The sequence below is a fragment of the Nyctereutes procyonoides genome, unplaced genomic scaffold (genome assembly GCF_905146905.1).
Source record: "Nyctereutes procyonoides isolate TBG_1078 unplaced genomic scaffold, NYPRO_anot_genome, whole genome shotgun sequence".
Classification (NCBI taxonomy): Eukaryota; Metazoa; Chordata; class Mammalia; order Carnivora; family Canidae; genus Nyctereutes; species Nyctereutes procyonoides.
The window spans coordinates 5736959-5758080 of record NW_026575028.1 but is presented as its reverse complement, the minus strand read 5'-3'; the positions used below and the strand labels follow the sequence as shown (position 1 = coordinate 5758080).

General features: G+C 39.1%; 2 protein-coding genes across 2 annotated transcripts in view; one reads left to right on the top strand and one right to left on the bottom strand.

Moving 5' to 3' along the window:
• Positions 1-10466, bottom strand: part of RAD51AP1 (RAD51 associated protein 1) — a 37516-nt gene extending 27050 nt beyond the window's left edge. The window contains exons 1-2 of the mRNA XM_055315341.1: positions 10367-10466; positions 7408-7457 (exon numbers count right to left, since the gene is read on the bottom strand). Of these exons, the coding sequence (XP_055171316.1) occupies positions 7408-7457; positions 10367-10383 (67 nt within the window). The 5' untranslated portion in view covers positions 10384-10466. The remainder of the gene's footprint in view (positions 1-7407; positions 7458-10366) is intronic.
• A 359-nt stretch (positions 10467-10825) lies between these two features.
• Positions 10826-21122, top strand: part of CUNH12orf4 (chromosome unknown C12orf4 homolog) — a 49243-nt gene continuing 38946 nt past the window's right edge. Inside the window, exons 1-3 of the mRNA XM_055315607.1 lie at positions 10826-10904; positions 12501-12695; positions 14550-14695. Of these exons, the coding sequence (XP_055171582.1) occupies positions 12518-12695; positions 14550-14695 (324 nt within the window). The 5' untranslated portion in view covers positions 10826-10904; positions 12501-12517. The remainder of the gene's footprint in view (positions 10905-12500; positions 12696-14549; positions 14696-21122) is intronic.

The window sequence follows — 21122 nt, the reverse complement described above, 5'->3', positions numbered from 1 at the left end:
TAGGGTCTCGGATCCCAGGATGCCCAAGAGGACAAAGCCAGTGATCCTGTATTCCCCGAGACAGACAGAAGCAGGCAGGGCACAGGAAAGCAAGAACTCTCCTGACACTAGGCGCCTCGCAAGCTGTGAAGACCAGTGTACCTGTGCCTGCCCCAAGGAGCAAGTAGGCCAGTGCAGACTGGGAGACTGTGGTTACTCGGGGGGAGCTCGGCTCCAGAACTTGAAATCTGGCCACAGCGTTGTTGTTTTTCCTCTTTGTTTCACCCTGTGCCTAAGAGGGGCGAGGCCACCATGGAACAAAGCCTCACAGGATAAACAGCTCACACTAAGTCCAGCACCTGGCGGGGGCAGGGCATCTCCACCCAGGAACACACACCTGAGAATCAACACAGCAGACTCCTCCCCAAGAAGAACTGCTGGAAGGGAATTGCAAGTTTATTGATCAAGCAGCACTGGAAAGCTCCAGGACCGAAGGAAAATAGTAGGGTCCCTTTTTTCTTTTTCCCTTTTTCCATTATGACTCGTTTTTATATCAGACTAAAAATCTCCAATATTTTTTCTCTTTTCTCACCTTAAATATTTTGCCAGCTCTTCATTTTTAACTTTATTCTTTTTGATTTTCATATTTATACAATTACATGTCTTAGTTATATTTTCCACTTCTGGATTCCCTTCAATGTATTCAATTTAATTTTGGTTGATACAAGAGACATAGGTTTTTGTGTTTTTGTTTTTTCTGCCACATTTTGTTTTTCAATGGTAGAAGTTAATACCTTCTAAAACACAATGAACATATACCCAGAACCAAGTGGAATACCATGTTGGTTCATTCTGTGAGATTATATTCTCTCTTCTGTCTCATTCTGCCCCCTCTTTTATCTTGTTTATGTTTTGGTGGTCAACGTTGGGGCTTTCTATAAGTATTTCTGGCTTATATAACTTTGGGATTGAGCATCTTCTAACATACACAACAAAATACACTCAGAACCAAGAGGATCACTCTCTAGGACCCCTCGGGCAGACTGCACTCTCTCTCCTCTACTACTTCTTCACCACTACCATCCCCCCTTTTTTTCTGTTTCCTCTTTTTCTTTTTTTTCTTTTTTCTCTTCTTTGTTTTTGAATTTTGGCTTTTGATTTTTACTATGTTTTAAAATTTGTTTTTCAACTTTAGTGTTCCTTTTGATTCATTTTGTTCTGTTCTTTATTTTCTGGTCTCTGACTCTTCGGAATCACCTAGGGTATATTTTACTTAGGTCGTGGTTGATATTTTTGACTCAGCCCGCTCATACAGCCACTCTGCACTGGACAAAATGACTAGAAGGAAGAATTCACCAAAAAATTAAGAACTGGAAACAGTACTCTCTGCCACAAAGTTACAGAAATTGGATTTCAATATGATGTCACAAATTCAATTAGAAGTACAATTATAAAGCTATTGGTGGCTCTGGAAAAAAAAAGCATAAAGGATGCTAGAGACTTCGTTACTGCATAATTGAGATCTATTCAGGCCAAAATGAAAAACAGATTAAATGAGATTCAATCCAAATTGGATGTCCTAACTGATAGTTAATGAGGTGGAAGAGAGAGTGAGGACATAGAAGACAAGTTGATGGTAAGGAAGGAAGCTGAGGAAAAAAGAGAAAAACAATTAAGAGCCCATGAGGAAAGGCTTAGGGAAATAAATGATAGCTTGAGAAGGAAGAATATACATATAACTGGGATTCCAGAAGAGGTTGAGAGAGTGGCCCACAAAGTATATTTGAACAAATCATAGCTGAGAACTTCCCTAATTGGGGAAGGAAGCAGGCATTTAGATGCAAGAGATAGAGAAGACTCCCCCCAAAATCAATAAAAACTGTTTAACACCTCAACATTTAATAGTGAAACTTGCAAATTTCAAAGATAAAGAGAAAATTCTTAAAACAGTGGGAGACAAGAGATCCCCAACTTATATGGGGAGAAATATCAGATTAACAGCAGACCTTTCCACAGAGACCTGGAAGGCCAGAAAGGGCTGGCAGGATATATTCAGGGTACTAAATGAGAAGAACATGTAGCCAAGAATACTTTATCCAGCAAGGCTGTCATTCAGAATAGAAGGAGAGATAAAGAGCTTCCAGGATAGGTAGAAACTGAAAGAATATGCGACCACCAAACCGGCTCTGCAAGAAATATCAAGGGGGACCCTGTAAAAGAAAGAGGGAGCCCAAAGAAACAATCCACAAAAACAGGGACTGAATAGGTAATACAGTGATACTAAATTCATATCATTCAATAGTTACTCTGAACATGAATGGGCTAAATAATTCCACCCAAAGACGCAGACATCAGACTGGATAAAAAAGCTAGACCCATCTATATGCTGTCTATAAGAGACTCATTTTAGACCTAAGGACATCTCCAGCCTGAAATTGAGGGGGTGGAGAAACATTTACCATTCAATTGGTCCTTAAATGAAAACTGGGGTAGCAATCCTCATATCAGATAAATTAAAGTTTATACCAAAGACTGTAGTAAGAGATGAAGAGGGACACTATATTATACTTAAAGGTTCTATCCAACAAGAAGACCTAACAATCACGAATATTTATGCCCCTAATGAGGGAGCTGCCAGGTATATCAATCAATTAATAACCAAAGTTAAGACATACTTAGATAATAATACACTAATAGAAGGAAATTTCAACATGGCACTGTCTGCAAATGACAGATCTTCTAAGCACAACATCACCAAAGAAACTAAGAGCATTAAATGATACACTGGACCAAATAGATTTCACAGATATATACAGAACTTTCCATCTGAATGCAACTGAATACACATTCTTCAAAGTGAACGTGGAACTTTCTCTAGAATACATCACATACTGGGTCACAAATCAGGTCTCAACCAAACCAAAAGATTGGGATAGTCCCCTGCATATTTTCAGACCACAATGCCTTAAAACTAGAATTCAATCACAAGAGGAAATTTGGAAGAAACTCAAACACGTGGAGGCTAAAGAGCATCCCACTAAAAGATGAATGGGTCAACCAGGAAATTAAGGAATTAAAAAGATTCATGGAAACTAATGAAAATGAAGATACAACCGTTCAAAATCTTTGGGATACAGCAAAAGCGGTCCTAAGAAGGAAATAGCAAAAGCGGTCCTAAGAGGGAAATACATCGCAATACAAACCTCTCTCAAAAAAATTGGAAAAAACTCAAATACACAAGCTAACCTCGTACCTAAAGGATTGGAGAAAGAACAGCAAATAAAACTTACACCAAGCAGAAGAGAGATCCGAGCAGAACTCAATGAAATAGAGACTAGAAGAACTGTAGAATAGATCAACCAAACCAGAAGCTGGATGTTTCAAAGAATAAGATAGATAAAACATTAGCTAGCCTTATTAAAAAGAAAAAAGACTCAAATTAATAAAATCACGCATGAGAAAGGAGAGATCACCACCAATACCAAGAAAATACAAACGATTTTAAAAACATATTATGAGGGCAGCCCCGGTGGTGCAGCGGTTTAGCGCCGCCTGCAGCCCGGGCGTGATCCTGGAGACCCGGGATTGAGTCCCACGTCGGGCTCCCTGCATGGAGCCTACTTCTCCCTCTGTCTGTGTCTCTGCCTCTCTTTCGCTCTCTCTGAATAAATACATAAATAAATAAATCTTAAAAAAAAACATATTATGAGCAGATATACGCCAATAAATTAGGCAATCCAGAAGAAATGGACGCATTTCTGGAAAACCAGAAACTACCAAAACTGGAACAGGAAGAAACACAAAACCTGAACAGGCCAATAACCAGGGAGGAAGTTGAAGCAGTCATCAAAAACCTCCCAAGACACAAAAGTCCAAGGCCAGATGGCTTCCCTGGGAAATTCTATCAAACATTTAAAGAAGAAACCATACCTATTCTACTAAAGTTGTTTGGAAAGATAGAAAGAGATAGAGTACTACCAAACTCGTTCTATGAGGCCAGCATCACCTTAATTCCAAAACCAGACAAAGATCCCACCAAAAAGGAGAATTATAGACCAATATCCCTGAGGAACACAGATGCAAAAATTCTCAACAAGATACTAGCCAATAGGATCCAACAATACATTAGGAAGATTATTCACCATGACCAAGTGGGATTTATCCCCGGGACGCAAGGCTGGTTCAACACTCGTAAAACAATCAATGTGATTCATCATATCAGCAAGAGAAAAAACAAGAACCATATGATCCTCTCAATAGATGCAGAGAAAGCATTTGACAAAATACAGCATCCATTCCTGATCAAAACTCTTCAGAGGGTAGGAATAAAGGGAACATTCCTCAGCATCTTACAAGTCATCTACGAAAAGCCCACAGCAAATATCATTCTCAATGGGGAAACACTGGGAGCCTTTCCTCTAAGATCGGGAACACGACAGGAATGTTCACTCTCACCACCGTTAGTCAACATAGTACTAGAAGTCCTAGCCTCAGCAATCAGACAACAAAAAGAAATAAAAGGCATGCAAATTGGCAAAGAAGTCAAACTCTCCCTCTTCAGATGACATGATACTGTATATAGAAAACCCAAAAGACTCCACCCCAAGATTGCTAGAACTCATACAGCAATTCAGCAATGTGGCAGGATACAAAAATCAATGCCCAGAAATCAGTGGCATTTCTATATACTAACGATGAGGCAGAAAAAAGAAAAATTAAGGAAATCAATCCCATTTACAATTGCACCCAAAACCATAAGATACCTAGGAATAAACCCAACCAAAGAGGTAAAGAATCTATACCCTAAAAACTACAGAAAACTTCTGAAAGAAATTGAGGAAGACACAAAGAGTTGGAAAAATATTCCATGCTCATGGATTGGAAGAATAAATATTGTGAAAATGTTTATGCTACCCAGGGCAATTTACATGTTTAATGCAATCCCTACTAAAATACCATGAATTTTCTTTGGAGAGTTGGAACAAATCATCTTAAGATTTGTGTGGAATCAGAAAAGACCCCGAATAGCCAGGGGAATTTTAAAAAAGAAAACCATATCTGGGGGCATCACAATGCCAGATTTCAGGTTGTACTACAAAGCTGTAGTCATCAAGATACTGTGGTACTGGCACAAAAATAGACACATAGATCAATGGAACAGAATAGAGAATCCAGAAGTGGACCCTCAACTTTATGATCAGCTAATATTCAACAAAGCAGGGAAGACTATCCACTGGAAAAAGGACAGTCTCTTCAATAAATGGCGCTGGGAAAATTGGACATCCACATGCAGAAGAATGAAACTAGACCATTCTCTTATACCAGACACAAAGATAAACTCAAAATGGATGAAAGATCTAAATGTGAGACAAGAATCCATCAGAATCCTAGAGGAGAACACAGGCAACACCCTTTTTGAACTCGGCCACAGTAACTTCTTGCAAGATACATCCATAAAGGCAAGGGAAACAAAAGTAAAAATGAACTATTGGGACTTAATCAGGATAAAAAGCTTCTACACAACAAAAGAAACAGTTAACAAAACTAAAAGACAACCTACAGAATGGGAAAAGACATTTGCAAATGGCATATAGATAAAGGGCTAGTATCCCAGATCTATAAAGAACTTATTAAACTCAACTTCCCAAGAAAGAAACAAATCCAATCATGAAATGGGCAGAAGACACGAACAGAAATTTCACCAAAGAAGACATACACATGGCCAACTAGCACATGAGAAGATGCTCCACATCACTTGCCATCAGGGAAATACAAATCAAAACCACAATGAGATACCACCTCACCCCAGCGAGAATGGGGAAAATTAACAAGACAGGAAACAACAAATGTTGGAGAGGATGCGGAGAAAGGGGACCCTCTTGCCCTGTTGCTGGGAATGTGACGTGGTACAGCCACTCTGGAAAACTGTGGAGGTTCCTCAAGGAGTTAAAAATAGAACTGCCCTACGACCCAGCAATTGCACTGCTAGGGATTTACCCCAAAGATACAGATGCAGTGAATCGGCAGGACACCTGCATCCCAATGTTTATAGCAGCAATGTCCATAATAGCCAAACTGTGGGAGGAGCCTTGATGACCTTCGACAGACGAATGGATAAAGATGTGGTCTATGTATACAATGGAATGTTACTCAGCCATTAGAAACGATAAACACCCACCATTTGCTATGACGTGGATAGAACTGGAGGGTATTATGCTGAGTGAAGTAAGTCAATCAGAGAAGGACAATCATCATATGGTTTCACTCATACATACAGGGAATATAATAGTGAACGGAATTAAAGGGGAAAGGAGAGGAACTGAATGGGAAAAATCAGAGAGGGTGACAGAACATGAGAGACTCCTAACTCTGGGAAGCGAACAAGGGGTAGTGGAAGGGGAGGCGGGTGGGGGGTTGGAGTAACTGGGTGAAGGGCACTTGATGGGATGAGCACTGGGTGTTATACTATATGTTGGCAAATCGAACTTCAATAAAAACAAACAAAAAATAAATAAATAAATTCCTATTAGTTAATATACAGTATATTACTTTATTAGAATTTAGTGACTCAACACTTATATACAACATTCAGTCTGCATCACAAGTGCTACCCTCCTTACTCCCCATCACCTATTTCACCCATCTCCTCTCCTACCCTTGCTCTGGTAATCATCAGTTTGCTCTCTATAGCTAAGTCTATTTCTTGGTTTGCCTCTCGCCCCCACTCCCTCTGCCACATTCATCTGTTTTGTTTCTTAAATTCCACATATAAGTGAGATCATATGGTATTTGTCTTTCTCTGACTTATTTCACATAGTATAATACTCTCTAGCTCTATCCATGTCGTTGCAAATGGTAAAATTTCATTCTTCTTTATGGCTGAGTAATATACAATCCAGCAATTGCATTAGCAGGTATTTACCCAAGGATACAAAAATACTAATTTGAAAGGATACATGCACCCCAATGTTTATAGCAGCATTATTTACAACAGCCAAATTATGGAAGAGCCTGAATGTCCACTGAGTGATAACTAGATAAAGAAAATGTGGTATGTAAGGTCTTCTTTTATTGTACAATTATTGGGGATTTCACATTATAATCTGTAACACATTTGTTTTTCAAAAGACAATGTTTTCCTTCTTAGGTAAAGGGAGAGGAGGAAACAAAGCCTACCATGAGAAACATAAACCTAGAATAGCTTAGATCTAAAGAGCCATTTCACCTGGCCCTGTTCGTTTATCACTTACGTACATAATTCTTGTCAGTTTAATTATCACCATAATCATCCCAAATGCTTACAGGACTTTTTTAGCCCTAACTCATATACAATTGGGCAATATGTTCAAGGTTAGAGTTCTACATGTCATAAACTCTGAAAAAATAAATTTCCAAAATTTTAAAGCAAAAATACAAATCTCTACTTACCGTCGCTGTCAGAGTTCTCAAACTGTGAGTAATTGACTGGTTTCTTATGCCTATGACCAAGAGAGAAATTTTTTAATTACACAAACGCCAATTTCTCACCTCCAGTCCTTAAGACTATTCACAGTCTTGAGTAAAGGAAAATTGTGCTTCAATCCTCTTAAGAATACTTAAATTTGAAACAAAAGTTGGATTTTATAGTAGGAAGTTAGCATTAGCTGAAATAATCACAACTTTACTTGATACACCTGATAAAGAAAAAAAATGAATTCAGATAACCATCAAAGTAAAAGTAATCAACATCATTAACACAGTTGACATACGGTTCAATTGCTGTGGGGCATTTATAAATTCCTGTTTATGTATTCTCTTGTTTTGTATGTGCATTCTGTCATCCTATTAAAGATTATAAACTTGAACAAACTGAAAGCTATTTTCCTCTCTTTTTTTACTCTCCCCACAATACCAAAGTTCTTTATGGAATAGACGCTGAAACAATGATGAATGACTTTGTACCTACCACCTGAAACAAATCTTTCTATTACTTTAGAGAGCCATTAGAAGAAAGTGGTATTTGGCGTGCCTGGGTGGCTCAGGCCATTAAGTGTCCGGCTCAGGTCATGATTCCAGGGTCTTGGGATTGAGCCCCAGGGCAGGGAGCCTGCTTCTCTCTCTCTCTCTCTCTCTCTCTCTCCCCCCCTGCTCGTGCTCTCTCTCAAATAAATAAATAAAATCTTAAAAAAAAAAAAAAACAGAAAGTGGTATTTAAACTGGAGAAAATAAACTCACTTTCTTCTCCCTTCCTCTAGGCGCTAAATGTGGTTTTCTTTTCTACCTTCTGCCAAGTACCCAAGTGTGAATAACCTAGTAGGCCAGTTGTTCTTTCAAGCAGAATGGTGTTCTATGAAAAAAGAGGTCAGTTCCCAACTCAATCTCACAAGTGCTTTTTCTGAAGACAACCACTGTAGAAGTAGTTTATGTTTTACATTTCACTTCCTCATATGGAATATTCAAATGAAGAGTACTCTTGTTACTCTCCTAGTCTTTAAAGAATTTGAAAGCTGAATAAAATATGAAAACCCCCTTAAAAAAGGAAATTGAATAATAGTAAAATATAATAAAAACGTTAAAAAGAAGTATGCTCGGGGATCCCTGGGTGGCGCAGGGGTTTAGCGCCTGCCTTTGGCCCAGGGCGCGATCCTGGAGACCCGGGATCCTGGAGACCCGGGAATCCCATGTTGGGCTCCCGGTGCAGGGAGCCTGCTTCTCCCTCTGCTTATGTTATCTCTGCCTCTCTCTTTCTCTCTCTCTCTCTCTCTGTGTGTGTGACTATCATAAATAAATAAAAATTTAAAAAAAATTTAAAAAAAGAAGTATGCTCAACAGTTGAGCTATAATGAATATGAGATTTCTTACTGCTTCATCAACATCACATTCTTAAGTGAAACTGGCTCTTTTTTTTTTTTCTTGGTTAGAGGGTTTCAGGAACCCTAAGGGTCTGCAGTATTTTGGCAACTGCTATTGCAGACAAGGGGATTATGTCTTTGCTACTTGGGTGTTTAAAATAAATTTCAGACTTCATGTGCTCAAAATGGGACTTCTGATCCCCCACATATCCTGAATCTATTTCCTTTCCTAGTCTTCCCCACCTCGGTTAGTACAACGATCAAGTAGCTCAGGCTAAAAATACTGTGAAGTCATCCTTGATTCTTTTTCTCCCTTACCTCCACATTCACTTCATCATCAGCACTGTCTGTCAGCAGTATCTCCAAAATACATCCCAAATTCATCTGCCCCATTCCATGTCCACTGGTAACACTCTATTCCAACCCACCACCCAAATGATAAGGCGGTTTCCCTGTTCCCATTCTTGTTACCCCATCTTCCATTCTTTCTCCACCAGGAGCCAGTGAATTTTATAAAACCAAAATTAGAGCTGTCTGCTCTACTTAAAACTCTCCGTTGACTTCCCATTGTACGTAGGATAAAATCCAAACTCGGCAGGAGCTCTGTCCAGCTTTCCTCCTCCTAAAGCCTACAAGGTCCTCCCTCCCTACTCTGGGCCCTGCCTATTTGCCCTAATCCGCTACAATTCCTCCCACCGCTTGCTAATGCTACAGCTTTGGTGGCCTTCTTCCAGTTTCTCGAACAGTCCAGCTCAGAGCCAGATTTTCCCTGGCAAGCTCCTTCTCAGGATTCATGTCTCAGATCACGTATTACCTTTGCAGAGAGGCACACCCTAACGACACTTTTTTAAAGTAAGGCTCTCCTTCTGCTCACTCTCTATCACTTTGCAGTATTTCTTTGCGGCCCCTCACCGCACCCTTGACCAGGATGTAACTAGTCACCACTAGCACAGCATAGAAGTATATAATACACCGAGTAACTTTCCCAATGAATGCCTGACTGTAGGCCTCCATAGCACTAGAATGGTCTCAAATGGTATAATGGAAAGCAGAGGGATCCGGAGCCGATGATTTAGGAGTGCTACCCTGCCACTCAGGAGCTGAGCGACTCGGCTAACTTGGCCTTTATGCCTAGTACTCTAAACAGATTAAAAGTAGGGATACCTACACTGCTAAATAAATAAATAATGAAATGAAATGAAATGAAATGAAATGAAATGAAATGACACCTAAGTAGCTAAGTAGGAGCTCGGTGAAATGTAAAGCGCCATTCGAATGCTAACACGACCAGGGCTTATTTCAATGGAGCGGGTCAAAGAATCCGCAATAGCTGTGAAGGGAGGCAAAGAGAAGGAAAGGCTGGTACGCCGGATGCTTCTGCGGATTCGGCGACTCTCGGTGGAGACCCGAGAGCTTCCCAGAAACCGTCCACCCCATCCCCCCCGCGCTACCCTCGGCTCATCCGGCCCTTTCCACCCAATCGTATGTAGACGAAGCTCCCTACACCTTCTTCCTGCCTTTTCTCCCCGTCCTCGCTGCTGTCATGAACTACTCACCTCACAGGACGCACCATGGTCGCCTCCGCATTCGCAGCTTTCAAGTTCTTGTTGGCAGGAGTGGCGGTTTCAATTCCCGCGCAAAACCAGACCCAGAAGCTCTCCGCCCCCAGCCCCCAGCCTTCCAATGATTACCAGCCATCCTGGCAGCTGCGCATGCGCTCTGAGAAGATGCCGTGCCCAAGGCACTGCCCTTCCGCATCCGTTCTCCCAAAGCCGAGTTTGTGCTTTGCCGCTGCAACTTTCGCCACGACGGAGAATTTTTTTTTTACGCCTTCTCTGAGATTCATGATAACAGTAGAAATACACCTTTTTTACATTTTTTAAATGATTAAATTGGGGCATTATGGAAAAAGGGGGCACTGAGACCGAGGGATTTTCTACGGCGTGCCGGGAAAGAGGAAAAGGTAAGGGCGAATCTGCTGAAGCAGGTTTTACAGCCCACAGATGGGTGAGTAAGTCAGCTGATGCTCCCCGCGCCGCAGCTCCCTGACAGCTCGGAGTGTGCAGCCCGCTCGGGGCTTCGGAACCGGGGAAGGTGAGCCCAGAACCAAAAGCGAGGAAGCCCGTTCAGACCGAACCCGCCTAATGGAGCGGGTGTTCTCCCTCGGCTGGAGTTTCTCGCGCTGGCAGCCTGCCCTCCCCTTCCTGCACTCAGAACCCGCACCCTGCTGGCGGCGGGAGTTCTGTCCCGCTCTCTCCTCTTCCCGTCCCAAGTTTGCCTGGGAAACCTTTCTTAATTTCACCCCTGCTTAAAAAAAAAAAAAAAAAAAAAAGTGGGGAGAGGGAACTAAAGTTTCAGACAGTAAATTTAAATCTTGAACCGTTTGAAACCGGAGCTAATGGCTTTTGTTGATCGGAAATATTGAATCTAAACTAGATTAGATCATAAACCTATTTATCCATAAGTTTCAGTCCCCTTTTACGGTGTTCCTTTACTGCTTTTGTCTTCATCATGTGTGCTCAATCAGCAATCTGCGATTTTTTTTATTAAGTTCTTAGAGAACTTCTTTTATTATTACTAGTTTTCATCTATTGATCATCTTTTTTGTCAGACGTTTCATATCTGTCATTCTATTAATCCTTATGACAATCCCACAAATTAAAAGACTCCCCGGTGCCCATCTATGCGGAGACCTGAAGAACCTGAGTGGTGGTTATCCAAGGAAAGAAAAGCAGTAAGAGTGCTGCTCTAGGCAAAGAAAAAGCATTCAAAAAGGTTGGAAGTGGAAAGAAAGGTTTTTGCCTGGAAAATGGTTTGTGTGTTGGGGTGTTGAGGAGGGGTGTAAGTGTTGGGGGGGAGGCCTCGAAATACAGACAGAAGCATTGTACACTGGGTAAAGGGGTTTGAATTTTGTCCCGAGAGCAGTGGAATATGATCAAAAGGCTTTAAGCAGATGAGCAATATAATCAAATAAGCTCTTTGGAAAGATTACTGTAACTTCAGCATAGACAATACTGTGAAAACTGATTTGATGATGAAAAGCATAGAGATGGAGTCCAGTGAGGAAGCTGGTAAATAAATCCTTAATCGATATCAATTCTTACTTTTTGTGGCCAGATTTTCTTCTTTTTGAAAAGTGTCCAATTTACCTTTGGGGATATCCTGTCCTTTTTTGTATGTCTTTTTCCCACATGGAAATCTTTCCAACACCATCTTTCTTCCATCCATGTCCGTCCAATAAGATCTCATGCTCACAACATCTAGGATCTTCAAGATCACTTCTTGGTCCCGGATCTATTTCTTTGACTTTGTATTCACCAGTTATTTCATAGCCTCTATATCTTTCCACCCATTCATCTCCTCCTAAGAATCTTCTCTGCTCTTCTCATGTTCTCTTTCTGTTCTTGAGAACTCTGCCTAGGAATGCAAAGTACTTTATGGGTATGATGTTTTTTTTTCCTAAGTGAAGTTTAAAAGAAAATTTTTTCATTAAAAAAAAAAGAAGCACTTCATTTTCTTCATGAAGGTGAAAATACAGGGCTAAGGATAGGAAAGCCTAGAATAATTAGCTCCCAGTCACACAAACAAAATTACCAAGTGATGAAACATTTTCTTAGAAGTGGTACAACAATGATGAGACACTGTGATTTTTATGGACTTATAACCAGCTTTTGTTTGTTTGTTCTATAGAAATCCTGCCAAAGAAGATGAAGAAAAGCATAGAAAGATTCTGCAACAGAGAGAGGGAATTTGTGTATAAATTCAAAGTAGGAAGTCAGTGCTTAGAACTGAAGGTGCCTCTCAAATTTCCTGTTCAAGAAAATGCCAGTCATTTACACGGGCGTCTGATGCTGCTGCACAGTTTACCATGCTTTATAGAAAAAGGTGAGAAGTGATTTTTTAATAAGATTTATGTATTTATTTTAGAGAGAGGGAGGAATAGAGGGGGAGAATCTTCACGCTGACTCCCTGCTGAGCACAAAGCCCAACACAGGCCTTGATCTCATGACCCATGAGATCATGCCCTTAGCCAAAATCAAGAGGCAGACATTTAACTAGCTGAGCCACTGAGGTGCCCTGAGGACTGATTTCTGATAGTCTCTTTCCTTAGACATCTCATATTAGAAAACTTTAACTGCTTCCAAGAAGAAAAAGATTCCCCAGGCCTTTGTTTTATTGAGTGTTGTTTTTTCTGTAACCCTTATAGTTGTTTATTAGGCAATTTTTTTATAAAATTTGATTTATAGGGGCACGGGGGTGACTCATTTGGTTAAGTGTCTGACTCCTGATCTCAGCTCAGGTCTTGATCTCAGGGTTATGAGTTCAAGCCCCATGTTGGGCTCCATGCTGGGTGTGGAACCTACTTTTAAAAGAATTAAAAATAAGTAAATATATGAAAATTAATTTATATGATGAAAAATTAGTTACAAAGTTTGGGTTAGAACACCTAATCTCTTAATTTAGTTGGGTAGATCCATTTCAACTATCAGTAATTATGATATTATAGAATTGTATTGCTAAATACATTGCCCTTTTAATGATCTGGTCCTCAATTCCTGAGATGTCATAGAAGAGAAGGAGTACTAATCTTTGAATAATTTTTGCTTACCTAAATGAATTCCATAAGGTCATCTGTATTAAATCATTTTTAAAAGGTCTATATGTTCTATCTCACAGATGAGAAAAACATTTTAAGCTAAGAATATGTTGGATCGGGACACCTGGGTGGCTCAGCAGTTGAGCATCTGCCTTCAGCTCAGGTCATGATCCTGGAGTCCCGGGATCCAGTCTCACATCGGGCTCCCTGCAGGGAGCCTGCTTCTCCCTCTGCCTATGTCTCTGCATCTCTCTGTGTCTCTCATGAATAAATAAATAAAATCTTTTTTAAAAAAGAATATGTTGGATCATAGAAACAGTTATAAGGGAATCTAGGAACTTTTTAATACAATCTCATTATATAAATAAGAAAACTGATACACTGAAAAGTTAAATTGTTTGCCTAAGGCAGTGGTTCCCAAAGGTAATTCCTTGATCAGATGCTACAGCATCACCTGGAACCTTGTTAGAAATGCACATTCTTGGGCCTCACCCCATTCTTTCAGAATCAGACACTCTGAGGGTGGCAACCTATTTCAGTAAGCTCTCCAGGGAATTCTGATGCATGCTAAAAATTGAGAACCACTGATCTAAAGTTACAAACATAGTGACAGAGCCAAAACCAAAACACAAGTATCCTAATTTCTATCCCTGTACTATTTCCATTATATCATCTCTAAGTAGTGTCTCTAAAGCTGGAATTATAGATCATCCCAATTCCACTTTAATATGCTAATCATCCAATTTCTCTTTCAAACTCAAAGAATGTAACTCTATATATAGGAAACTGTTTTTCATTTAAATACAGTAACCTTCAGACCCTCAAAATCTGTAGATTTTTCTTTATGTGCTTTTACCTGCTTAGTTTCAAACTGAAGAATCAGATTCAAGAAAGTAATGTTTTTAGTGTCAAGGTTATACATAAGAGTTAAGAATTTTGACCACTCTCAATGCAATAGCCTGTAGTAATAAAAATAATTGTGAAACTAGTCAAATGACCCCCCACACTAATTTTATTGTCTTTAGGCATTTGTTCAGGATACAGGTTTGATAAAATTTCACATTGGAATGCTTATCCAGGTAAAACATTCCTTGTTTATATTGGGGTTTTGCTGATGTTGGCATATATTGTCCCTGTTACAGACTTAAAAGAAGCTCTGAGCCAGTTTATAGAAGAAGAATCTCTAAGAGATTATGACAGGGACGCCGAGGCATCCCTGGAAGCTGTGAAATCGGGTGAAGTAGATTTACATCAACTGGCCAGTTCATGGGCCAAAGCTTATGCTGAGGTAAGAAAATAGATCAGATTGTAAATTTCAGAGATATTCTGGGCTTTGATAAAGCTTTTAAATTGGAAAAAGTAATACTGAAACAGTTGTGGAATCTTTTTTTCTACACATACAAGACGTTATTCCATGATATATGATCTATATTGATGTTCGTGTGCTTCATTCCTATGTTAGGGTGAACACCAAACACTTTATGTAATGTCTTTGTAAAAGAGGAGCTACTTCTATTTCTAACAGGCAAAGATCGGCAGATTTAATAATTTAAAATACAGGGCATCCAAATCTCAAAGAATGAATGAATATTTTTTTTAGTGTAAGTATATCCCACATATTATATGTTACTTACAGTAACATTTATTTTTTTCTTATCTGAAATTCTAATTTAACCAGGTGACCTGTATTTTATCTGGCAATCTTAAACTAACAGTAGTTCACTTTAAGCTTTTACTTTTTTTTTTTTGTTAAAGATTTTATTTATTTATCTGAGAGGCAGAGTGCACACGTGCACAAGCTGGGAAGGTAGGGTAGCCAAGGGAGAAGCAGACTCCCCTTTAAGCAGGGACCCCCAATCGGGGCTCAATCCCAGGAGAGATTACAATCTGAGCTGAATACAGATGCTTCACTGGCTGAGCCACCCAGGTGCCCATTTTAAGCTTTTACTTTTGTCCTCTTACTTTTTTTTTTTAATTTTTTTTTATTGGAGTTCAGTTTGCCAACATACAGTATAACACCCAGTGCTCATCCCACCAAGTGCCTCCCTCAGTGCCCATCACCCAGTCACCCCAACCACCCGCCCACCTCCCTTTCCACTACCCTTTGTTCATTTCCCAGAGTTAGGTGTCTCTCATGTTTTGTCACCCTCACTGATATTTTCACTCATTTTCTCTCTTTTCCCTTTATTCCCTTTCACTAATTCTTATATTCCCCAAATGAATGAGACCATGTTTGTCCTTCTCCAATTGACTTATTTCACTCAGCATAATACCCTCCAGTTTTGTCCTCTTACTTATCCTCACTATTGTTATTGCCTTTTTTTTTTTTTTTTTGAGAGAGAGAGGATGAGTAGAGGACAAGAGGGCAGAGGAAGAGAGAGAATCTTAAGCAGGCTGCAAATTCAGTGCAGAGCCCAACATGGGGCTCGATCTCACGACCCTGAGATCATGATTTGAGCTGAAATTAAGAGTCCCTCAACCCATCCAGGTGCCCCCTTTCTATTGTTTTTATAGTTACATAATGTTATCATTTTCCCATTTAAATTATTACATCTTATTTTATAAAATTTAAGATGCCTTTGGTCATAGCACACATCATTATTTACTACAGAGATAGAACACACTACTACCAATTAAGCAGTAATAGAATACCAAGCTGCCATCGATACAAGATGCATTCTTTTTGTTTGTTTGTTTCTTTTTTTATCAATTTATTTTTTATTGGTGTTCAATTTGTCAACATATAGAATAACACCCAGTGCTCATCCCATCAAGTGCCCACCTCAGTGCCCGTCACCCAGTCACCCCCACCCCCCCGTCCACCTCCCCTTCCACCACCCCCAGTTCGTTTCCCATGATCTGTCTCCCTTTCTGATATTTCCCACTCATTTTTTCTCCTTTCCCCTTTATTTCCTTTCACTATTTTTTATATTCCCCAAATGAATGAGACCATATAATATTTGTCCTTCTCTGATTGACTTATTTCACTCAGCATAATACCCTCAGAGTTCCATCCACGTAGAAGCAAATGGTAGGTATTTGTTGTTTCTAATGGCTGAGTAATATTGATGAGAATGAAGATACAACCAGTGAAAATCTTTGGGATACAGCAAAAGCAATCCTGAGGGGGAAATACATCGCAATACAAGCATCCATCCAAAAACTGGAAAGAACTCAAATACAAAAGCTAACCTTACACCTAAAGGAGCTAGAGAAAAAACAGCAAATAGATCCTACACCCAGCAGAAGAAGAGAGTTAATAAAAGATTCGAGCAGAACTCAATGAAATTGAGACCAGAACAACTGTGGAACAGATCAGCAAAACCAGGAGTTGGTTCACAAGATGCATTCTGATTTCTCTGAGTTGTAAAAAAAAAAAATATATATATATATATATGCATCTCAGAATTGATAAGATTAAATTGATGTTGAGAATCTACTACATGCCAGGTACTGTACATAAAACAGTGAGCAAGACAGACAGACACAATATGAAATTTACATTTTAGTTAGAGAGCCAGAAACAAAACTACATAAACAGATAAATTCAATAATTGCAGACTATCATGAGTGAATTACATCCCACTTTAAGCAACTTGGCCTATAAGAATTTGAAGATCAATTTTATGGGGTCATATTTTGTTGTTCAAAGCAGTTTGCTTCATGCCCATTAAGGTTTCCTAGTATGTTTAAAAGATGACGCTATTTAAAAAAAAAAAAAGTAAAGACGCTAATTTACATGTATTATCTTAAATGCTAAGAATACAGTTGTTGCATTAAAAAAAGATATGCCTGTAATAATTACTATTTAAAGAAACCTAATCTTTCTGCTGATAAAAGGGAATAAAGCTATAAGATATAGTAAAAGAATAATTCCACTGAATTTATTCAAGCAATACTTTTTGTACATCTAAAATGGGTTGGGTACACAGCTGAGGATAAGTCTGCCTTCAAGGAGCTTATAATCTAGTAGAAAGAGAGAAATATGTAGCCAATAACACTGTGCAATCAGTGTTGGAATCAGGGTAAATGGGAGCATGTAGAGAAGTTGAGGGAAGAAGAGTGGTCAAGAGTTCTTGTGAAAAGCAGTCAATCCCTCTTATAGGATTGCTGTTGTTTTGATACAAAATCTGGAAGCAGAACCTCTTCTCGCCCCTAATTTTGTATAACCAAAGAGAAAACTTCCCAGATGTTAGGTCAATAAATGCACAAGTGTTTATATTATCATAAAAAAGTATTACCATATTCATTAATTTATGGTTTTCTTATTCTTTTGTACATTATACATTCTAAAAATAGGAATTTGACTACACAGATTAATGATTACAACAATAGTAATAGGAGTAATATTAATAAAACTAAGAACACTTTATATTTAGTCATTTAATCATAAGAGTACAGATTTATAGTGAATTAAAATCAACAAGCCTCAATTGAGCAAATACTCTGTCCTCACCCTTTGCAAATTTAGTAGATACATAGCACCTCTTGTTACATTGAGTTCAGCTTTCGAGCAATGCCAGGATTCTAGAAGTATAGTTGCTTGTTTGTTTTTAAAGAATTAAGGAAAGAAAGAGCAAAGAAGCTAATTCTAACAGTGAAAAAAGGAAATATTGGCTGTCAGGAAAATAACTGAAAGGACTCAAATATTGTTATACCCACTGGATGTATTTGGGCTGCCACTGGCTGTGAAAATTATAAAAGCCAAACAGCTAGTACAAGTTCAAGAAATGTAGAAATAGGTGACTAAAAAGAAGGAATTAAAATAGAAAAGGAAGCTATGTTGCAGATCGCCAAAGAGCCGGCAGAGATTAGAAGCTGCTGGATTGTGATTAGAAGAATCCAAGTATGATGAGCAGCAGACCATGATAGTGGAAGCAGAATGGAGTAGAGGATGGGACAGAAGGGGGCTAACGTATCGCTGTAGTATATGAATAAACAGTATTTCAGCAACCAGAGAATAACTGAGCCATCAGTAAAAAGTTGAAATAGCATAATGTTTACGGTAGTACCAATTACCCTGGTTATGAAGGAATGAGCTCCATTTACTAAAATGGACTTATTAGATATTTCAGATGCTAATATATTTAAATTGTGAATCTTTGCCTTAACCACCTTTTAACGAAGGTCTTTTAAAAATGTAGTATAGGAGCTCCTGGCTGGCTCAGTAGGAGGAGTTGTGCACCTCTGATCTAGATTACTAAAAAATAAACAAACTTAAAAGATTTTTTAAATAAAGATTGTAGTACACATTTGCTTGCTTTCTTAAACACAGTATATAAAATTCAGTTCTAACTTTGAAGACCCTGAATAATCATTATAAATATAAGTGATTTTACCTTTAGGTGATACAGTGAGACATGGCTACAAGGGAGGATGGTCTGTCCCATCACTGCAGAGGTGTACATTGCTGTTGTATAAGGAACTTCCATATGGAGGACCATTGTGTACTTTAATGGATGTACTTGCCTCGTATGGCAGGTTCTGATGGCCTACTAAAGTGTCTATGACTCTTAATCCCTACTGGTGTGGAGTAATTCTGTTTTCTTCTCTGTTTCCTTTTTTTGTTGACTGTCATAGAAGCTATTTCTAGGCATCTTGTTCTGTTTCCAGCCTCTAAGAATCTTATGTAGTTCTTTCTAATCATTGCTGTATCTTTTGCTATGGCATTAATTTTTTAAAATAATGAGAAGAGGCTTGGATAGTTAAGGAAAGACAAATGGAGCCAATTGTTGGCAAAATTGTGAAGTTGGCTATTTATTTTCGTTGGTGACATAATCTTCCATTTCAGTATTCTCTTCTCAAGTCTCTTTGTATTCATCCATTCATCAAATGTGTACTGAGCTTCTGTTAGATATCAGATATTATGTTAGGCACTTGGGATAAGCAAAAACAAAATAGACACAGTACTTACCTTCAGAGTATACAGACTGACAGCAGACAGATATTTAAAATTAAATGCAGTGAAATGTGATGAGGGCTATGATATGAGGCAGAGTGCTAGGAGAGTACAGAGTAGGTACACCTATTTTAGTCTAGAGTATGTCAGGAAAGCTTCCTCCAGGAAAGAAAAATTGAGTTGAAACCTGAAAGATTAGTTGGAAATAGGTGAAAGATATATGGTGAGAGAGTATAGAAAGAATATCCTAGGCAAAGGGTGAGGTGAAAGAGCCCATGACACATTAGAAAAACTGAAAGAAGTTCAGAATGGCCAAGAAAGAGTCTTGCACACCATCTTGGGTTTTGAATTTATGCCAGAGGTAATGAGCAGCTTTAAAAGAGTTGGGCAGCCCCGGTGGCGCAGCGGTTTAGCGCCGCCTGCAGCCTGGGGTTTGATCCTGGGGACCCTGGATCGAGTCCCACATCAGGCTCCCTGCATGGAACTTATGGAGCTTGCTTCTCCCTCTGCCTGTGCCTCTCTCTCTCTCTCTCTCTCTCTCTCTCTCTCTCTCTCTCGCTGTCTCTATGAATAAATAAATAAAATCATTAAAAAAAAAAAAGAGTTTAGCAGGGCAGCGAGAGTGGCTCAGCGGTTTAGCGCCGCCTTCAGCCCAAGGCATGATCCTGGAGACCCCAGATTGAGTCCCACGTCCGGCTTCCTGCATGGAGCCTGCTTCTCGCTCTGCCTGTGTCTCTGCCTTTCTCTCTCTCTCTCTCTCTCTCTCTCTCTCTCACTCTCTCTCTCTCCCCTCTCTGTGTATTCTCATGAATAAATAAAATCTTTTACAAAAAAAGTTTAGCAGAGTAAGATGATTATCATATTTGCACTTCAGGAACAGTTCAGTGCATCAGTGTGAAAAGTTTATCCTGCAAGGGAAAAATATTGGAATAAGTTAGAAGACTGTAGTAGTTAGGGAAGAAATGATGAAAGCTTAGTCTAGAGTAATGATAGTAGAGATAAAGAGAAGATAACTTTTCATTCATATATTTGTTTATTCAGCAAACACTGTGTGTTGATCCTGTGCTAGGCACTGGGGATATATCAACATAATTGATCCTTATTCTCACGTAATGGTAATGAAAAAAAAAACAGTTAATAAGTACATAAATTATAATTTTCAAAATGTTACTAAGGAAATGAGTGCCATCCTAGAGAACCATGAAGGGGAAGATATGGGTTGGGAGAACCTAATTTATATGGGATTAAAGAACTCTTCTCTAAGGTGGTAATATTTAAGCTGAGACTCAAAGATAAAGGATTACTTGGCTCAGATTTCTGGCTTAGACAACTGAGGGAATGGTGGCTCCCTTCACATGAGCTCCTTTTACCTGAGAAGCAAATTTCAGTGTAAAGGATATATGAAGTGCCTACAAGACACCCATGTGGAGATACCTCATAAGCACTTAGCTGTGTACACCTGGAACTCAGGAAAGATGATTGGATTGGAGACATGGGTATGGAAGTCATTCATACATAGATGAATTGTGAAGTCATGGAATGAATGTAATTGCCCAAGGTGATTATGTAGAAGGAGAATAGTACATGCCTGCTCAGAATCCCAATGAAACCCTGTATTATAATTGTCTATTATCTATTGACTTATCTATATCTCCTATTTGTGTGGATAGCCATCTGGAAATGTATAGTGTATTCTCTGCTATGGCTCTGGCACCTAGCCCAGTGCCTGAAAATAACAGTTCTCTGGTTTGGGTTGAATAGATGGTATAGATGGGTGGCAAAAAAAAAAAAAAAAAAAAAAAAAAGCAGAAGAAGA